Here is a 6724-nt window from a genome sequence, read left to right as displayed (position 1 = left end):
GGCCCCTTTACCTTCAAGCAGCTTTGCTGCTTGAAAACAAATTTTCATTTGTTTTTTCCTTGCTTTTACTTTAATTTGGGTATTTTCCCTTCCATCTCAGAAAATAGCAGCTCTCCGATCAGCTAGATACTGTCCAGTTCCTTTTCACGTGCATTAGAAGTTCCTTGGGATTCAATTCCAATACTGTAAGAAATTGATCAGGATTAATTTTTATTTCCTGGGGTTAAGTGACTGGCCTTCCATAAAAGAATGGGGTAACATTTAATGTCTTTGACCAGAGACCCGCATTAAAGTTTAACATTTCTATCGTTTCATTGTATGGAGATGTATTTGAGGGCAAGATTGGAAGGTTTCCTTAAAACTATTGCTCTAAACTACATAACAGAGATTGTTAGATGAATGTGCAAGCTTTATGTAAGAAAACAATACCTAGAGTAAGCATTAAAATGCAATGCATTCTAACAGCTCAGGAAAGGAGGGATTTTCCCAATTACAAACTAGCCTGAAAGGGGAACAGATAAATTCTTCAAATGTTGACAGGATAATTGTACAATAGGGCATGTTTGAGATGTTGAGTGATGCAATTATGATGAAGATAATAGCTTGAATATCAGTAAATTAATTTTCCTGACAGAAAAAAAAAATGTAACAGTGGTACCGTAGTAGGATGTAGAAAACTCTTTTTCCAAGAAGACTTAAAATAAACCGGGCAGAAACTGTCAGTATCCTGTCAAGGACAAGCCTGTGTTCCAAGCAAAGTAACAAGCACAAGTGAACACCTCCTGTCTCTCAAATCACCTGGCCTCACAATTCACCATCTGCATTAGAAAGACTCTCAGTGGTTTGGTAGGGATTGAATCAAGCTTCAAAATTCAGTGATCTCAAAATTTTGGCTTATCTCCTCACATCTAGAAGTAGATTCAAACTGAGTGTGTACTCACACACAAGCAAGCTTTTGTGCCCACCCGCCAAACAAGGAAGATGAGTTTCAGCTGCCATCTAGCAGCTTTACATCCCTGCCACCAAGATAATAATTTTTGCTACCAGGCAGGATGTATTGAATTATAAAAATGTCTGGGCTGGGCAGAGCCAGCTTATATTTGTCTGCATCCAGTTTTTTTTGATGTGCCCTGTGTGCTGCTGCCTGAGCAGTTCTGGAAACAGATCAATAGCTTTGTAAAAGCAACACAACCAGACTGAGACAGAATGATTACAGTTCAATTCTGGCTCTCTGGTTTAAACTCAGTCAACATCAGTACTTATTGGAGGATTCAGTAAACTTTCCATTTGGGCTACCCAAGGGGTTATGTGAAGTGAGCTTCATCTTGGAGCAATTCTAAACAGAGTTCATATCACAAACAATGTCCCAGGGCCAGAAAAAGTAGGCCAAACAGAGTAGGCAGCAAAACAGCTCTCATATCTGCTATCAGGCTGCCTGAGACCTGTTTGAATGGCAGCACTGAAAACATTCACGAAACCAGCAGCACTTTATCTACTGCATGGACAGTTCAAGGCCATGTTAGTATCTTTGTCAAATATAACATTTATGTCAGCCAGCATCTTTCAAGAGCAGTAAATCAACACTGAAACTGAATATAAGTGCCTTGTTTTGCTAAAGTTTAGAGTTCAAAGAGAAATCTCCTACTTATTTTTACTTACTTATTACTCCTACTCACTAAGTTTTCATTAAATCTTCTCAATGGTTGAATCTTGCAGCAGTCATGTGCCAGCTCTATGTATTTTGGGGCTCAGCAACAACTTGGCTTCCATTCCACAAATAAGCAGTGAATCAAGCTCTGTATTTTTAATTTACCACTAGTGACTGGGTATAATTTTTTAGCTGACTGTTGCTTTGACTCTGTACTATGTGAGGACTGTGGGCTCTACCCTTATATTAATTACGAAAATAGCTGTGGTGATTCCAGTTGCTTCTCCCCTAGCTGCCACATGCTATCTGGGAAAAATGAGAAAGGCCAGCCCTCAGGAGCTTGCAGTACAAGCCCACCCTTCTTTGGTGCAAGAGACGGTGGTGCTGACATACAGCCCCACAGCTGTCTCTTCTATGGCAAGACAGAAAGGCAAGATTTGCCAGCAGTCACCTGACAGCCAAAAATATGCCTCCAGGCACACACAGCCAAGGCTCTCTGAACCTCCCAGTATGATCTGCACAGGCAACCCTTGTCTGTGGCTGCTCCCCCATGCTGTTCTTTCAAACTAATGAAGACTTGTCTATGTCCTTCAAAACTGGAGACCAAGCTGTTTCCAAGCTTACTCAGGAGACCAAAGGATGAAGAAGGACTAAAATTGTCAGAAATTTTCCAAGTGCTAAAAGCACATCCTGTTCCTTTTGTGGTACCAAACTTGCAGCTGAGTAGTACAGATAGAGTGTCAATAAAATAATCTGTGAAAGCCACTGGTCCAGGATCTAAAAATTGCCAAAAAGTTGTGTTGATTGCACTGCTCTTTTGTACATACTATTTAGGAACAAACGACATATCTGCTTACCTGAAATTCTTGCAGCATTTGCAATTGGATACATTTTGCTGCAGGCCTTAGCTATGGAGCACTGTTTTTCCTGGCACACAGCGCACTCATTATGTGTTTGATAGGGCGTATTTAGCATTTAAAGACCTGCTTACTACAGCTAGTGGAAGAGAACATGTTTAACTCATTAGGAAATGAATAGAGTGCATCAGAGCATATCCAAGCATAGCTGTAGTCATCTCACAAAGGTTTTTAAGATATAATAGTCCTCACAGCAATACTATTGATACTTCATCTTTATGGGATTAGAGCGCATTTCTTAATTATCTCCCTGGGCTTTCATTTTGCTGTACACCTCCTCTGTCCCTTCTAACTTACTGACATGATTACCAGCAATTTATCATCTTTTCTTATTTCTACAAGTCTCAATACACCATTAGTGTAAGTTCAGAGTATTGTCTTTCCTTGCATGGGGTAAGATAATAAAAAGTATGGAAACTTTTCTACTTTTGAGTACTAGCTAGCAGGCTACATTTCCTAAAAAGTAGATATTGGGAGCAACAATCGACAAGAGTGGATTTGAGCTCCCTTTTCTAATCCCCATTTCTGTCCACTCTGAAGACTGGGGTTGCTTTAGAGTTATGGCACCATCTGTGCATTTCATGTAACTCATCTCCTATATATGTTAGACCCAATTCCTCTGCACCAGAGTAATTTGCTCTAGAGCTGTTACCCCCAAATATTGGCACAGTAGCTGATGACGAAGTAAGCAACTACCAGACTGAATTATAGTGGTTCTTTATAATGAGGTTACAATATTTGTTTTGTAGTGAATTGTAATGTGCTGCTTTGGGTAGGTATCTCTCCCTTGCTTTATACCATTCTTTCTCTTTTCTGGCATGTTCAAAATTTGCAAATGTTCAAAGACTTTTTGACTGGTTATGATTGTTTGAATTCTAAAATTGTTTGACTGTTTTATACTTACCTGCAGATGGGAAAGACTTGTTTTTCTTTGAACTGCAAATGCAAATTGATGTTCCAGAAGATATTTCATGGAGTAAGGCAATTAATGCCTGTATTTTCTGGCAGTATCGAGAAAGAGATTACAGGATTTCTTGTTCATCCATGATTCTCTCCATCCACAGCATGGAAGGGTCTATTGTGCGCCTGCCAGAGATAGTCTCCTTGAAGAAGAAATACAAAGCCTACCTCTACTTGGATGAAGCTCACAGCATCGGTGCAGTGGGCGCAACAGGCCGAGGAGTTGTGGAATACTTCAGTATGAGTCCTGACGATGTTGATGTATTAATGGGAACATTCACAAAGAGCTTTGGCGCGGTTGGAGGTTACATAGCTGGCAAAAAGGTAAAAGGAAAACACAAACATTTTAACATCAAGGGGATAGAAGCACGTTCTTGTTATGTATGACAGATTTCATTATCTTTTCAGATAGACTGCTTTGCAGGAGCACTATTCTAAAGTTAATACCGTTTTTGTCTGGATCAAACACATCAAATAGACCTCATTTTTGTCTCGTGTTCATATTATGTAATATTATGTAATTTGCTGGGGTTGAATATTTCTGTGCCACCCTGATGATTGTTGTTTTTCTTTGAAATGTTTAGATGCATTGTAGTTGACTAAATATACTTTGCTACATTAATTTGCATTCAGACTGCTCGTTACTTTGTTTCACATTTGTTAACAGTGTGTGGAGCAATACTGAGAGATTAAAGCCACATCTTCGCCCACTGATAATAGAATTCCTAAACAGTTTGGAACAGGATTGTCATAGTTGCATTTTTTATGAGGATGGAGAGAGTTACTGTGGGCCTTTTTTTTGCAGTAATATAACCTGTGTCCCCAGTTGATCTGCATACATTAACAAAATAACCTCTTGCCAATAACAGCTGTCAATAAAAAGTAGAGCTGAGCTTGTTTTAACTGGGAGTGTAGAAGAAAACATAATTAGCCCCATTGTGAAATATCATTGGTTTTGTTACTTGACAGAGATATGAAGTGGTTGCTCATTATTTACCCTTTTCATACCCTGCTGAATGTATTTCTTAAGTAGTCTGCTGAATGAGTAGGAAGCCTGTTTAGACTGCCTATATGGTTGCTGTCAGGATAACATAAGTAAGGGTAGCACTTGAGTAGAATAAAAGGGCTATAAGAAGGTATAAAGTGTATATTTCTTACTGTCTTTTTTGGTTTCACATCTGGAGATCTTAAAACAAGCTATCATAATACATCAAGAAACAACTTACTTTGTTTGTTTTGTTTCCTGAATTTGTATCTGAAGGTTTAACTCTTACTAAAGACAGTGTGTGGCTAATGTAGCTAGAAATTACAGGAAGCGTAGACCTAGGAAGAGCAATCTAAAGTAATTCATCATCCAGTCTTGGGAAGCTTTCTTAAATGAAAGTGGCTTGCTCTTTTCACAAATGTGTGTGGCACTAAGCTTTGCCTCAGGCTTCCAAGCCCTGGTGGCAGCTGCTCACCCAACACACTTAGCAAACTTGCATTAATTTCTGCAGCCAAAACTTCACTGTAGCTCTGTTTATTCTGTGTCAGCTAGAGAACAGAAGCCTTCTCAGCTGTTTGATCAAACCTGTAGGATTACCATTGCAATATAGCAAAGCATAACCTGTATAAGGTTAGATAAATATTTATCCTTAACACTGGAGTTACCACATACACTCATGCAGCTTCTTTGACAATAATTTGTGTTACTATTTTTTGTGTATTTTTTCTGGTAATTTTTCTTATGAAAGGCAGGTTTCAAGCAGGCTTCATCCCTTTCTCACTAACATGCATTCAGCTTTTAAAGTGGTAATTGCTACTCTGATATTTGGTACTGAAAGGTGTAAGCTGTCTTAATCAAGCACTGAATTCTTATGGTGTTACTGCATTCAGGGGAGTTACTGGTGCTTTAGACATGTCTACAGCACAGCAATGCTGTTTCTAGGAGCACAGATTGTCCTTAGTTATACAAGTTGCTTTAACTAAAGCAACAACTCATAACATGACTGTCCATGCCACACTGATGGGAAGTTTCAGTTGAAAGAAAATTATATGTTAATAGCCAAAGATAGATCCCAGTAAGTTTGCTTTTCCTGGTTTACATCTTGTGGCAGAGAAACTGTACTAATGTCATGTGGGATTTTCTTCATTCCCAGAGAGGAAATGAGCAGTATTTTAAGTGCAGCTATTCATTGGTATTTAAATTATTTTGGCTCCTTTATAGGAAGTTTTAGCACAGAAGCGAACATTGTTCTATTCTAGACCTTTGTTTCAGCTGTAGTTGCCCTGCTTATACAGAAAAATATTTGCACCTGTCTGATGTTTCTTCAGGCCACACATTAACAGTAGCAGCCAAGAAAGCAAACCAATAACTGGTTAAACGTCCTACAACTTTTATATGTTCTCACTCTTGCAGTAGTTGAGAGAGATATTTGTTGTTTGGCTAGCTCAAAGCTCATTCATGCTTTGTTTTGCTTGTATAAGGAGCTTGTGGACTTTTTAAGAACTCATTCTCACAGTGCTGTGTACGCCACATCTATGTCTCCACCTGTAGCAGAGCAAATCATCAGAGTAATTAAATGTCTCATGGGACTAGATGGGACAACACAAGGTAAGTCACCTTCTGTAACTTCATTTATTTCAATTACCACCAGACCATCTGCTGCATATGGCAGCAACAGTATGCTAATGCAATGCAAAGGAAATAATTCTTCCTGTAAAATTAATATCCAAATCATCATACTTTTAAGTACTGTCAACTCTGTTCCTTTTTCCACACTCATTTACATGCAGCAGGGATGGAAATATTATGGAATTCAGGCTCTGTGGTTGACATCCCACTCTGCTTTGCAGCAACAAATAGAAGTACACAACTTGCCCTTTGAGTAGATTGTCTGACTTTGTAGGAGGGGTTCATAAGGATAAACCTTCATTAATGGGCTGTCCATTTAGCTTCTTTGTAAGTGCAAAGCTTCAGAATGGCAATCAAAATATTAACTACTTGGGATCTTCATGAAAAAATGAGTTTTATTTATATTCCTTTCCTGAAGTTGCAGATGCAGCTACTGTCCAGTCCTCTGTGTAACATGCTTTCTTTGCAGCAAGCATCAAAATAGCTGTGACATACCTATTTGCTAATGTTTCAAAGTGATACTGAGATGTACTCAATATTCCAGGGATTAAATCCTAACTCGGAGTGATGGTTCTTTAATTTGTA

The 6724-nt window shown here is 38.7% G+C and overlaps 1 protein-coding gene across 1 annotated transcript in view; it reads left to right on the top strand.

Moving 5' to 3' along the window:
• Positions 1–3475: 3475 nt before the first annotated feature.
• Positions 3476–6724, top strand: part of LOC104543450 (serine palmitoyltransferase 3-like) — a gene marked incomplete at its 5' end in the record, with an annotated part of 19203 nt that continues 15954 nt past the window's right edge. The window contains 2 exons of the mRNA XM_010188428.1: positions 3476–3849; positions 5992–6118. Of these exons, the coding sequence (XP_010186730.1) occupies positions 3476–3849; positions 5992–6118 (501 nt within the window). The remainder of the gene's footprint in view (positions 3850–5991; positions 6119–6724) is intronic.

This window comes from Mesitornis unicolor, unplaced genomic scaffold (genome assembly GCF_000695765.1).
Source record: "Mesitornis unicolor isolate BGI_N332 unplaced genomic scaffold, ASM69576v1 scaffold2140, whole genome shotgun sequence".
Lineage (NCBI taxonomy): Eukaryota > Metazoa > Chordata > Aves > Mesitornithiformes > Mesitornithidae > Mesitornis > Mesitornis unicolor.
Note: the sequence above shows the minus strand (reverse complement) of the source record. Positions and strands in the feature narration are given on the sequence as shown.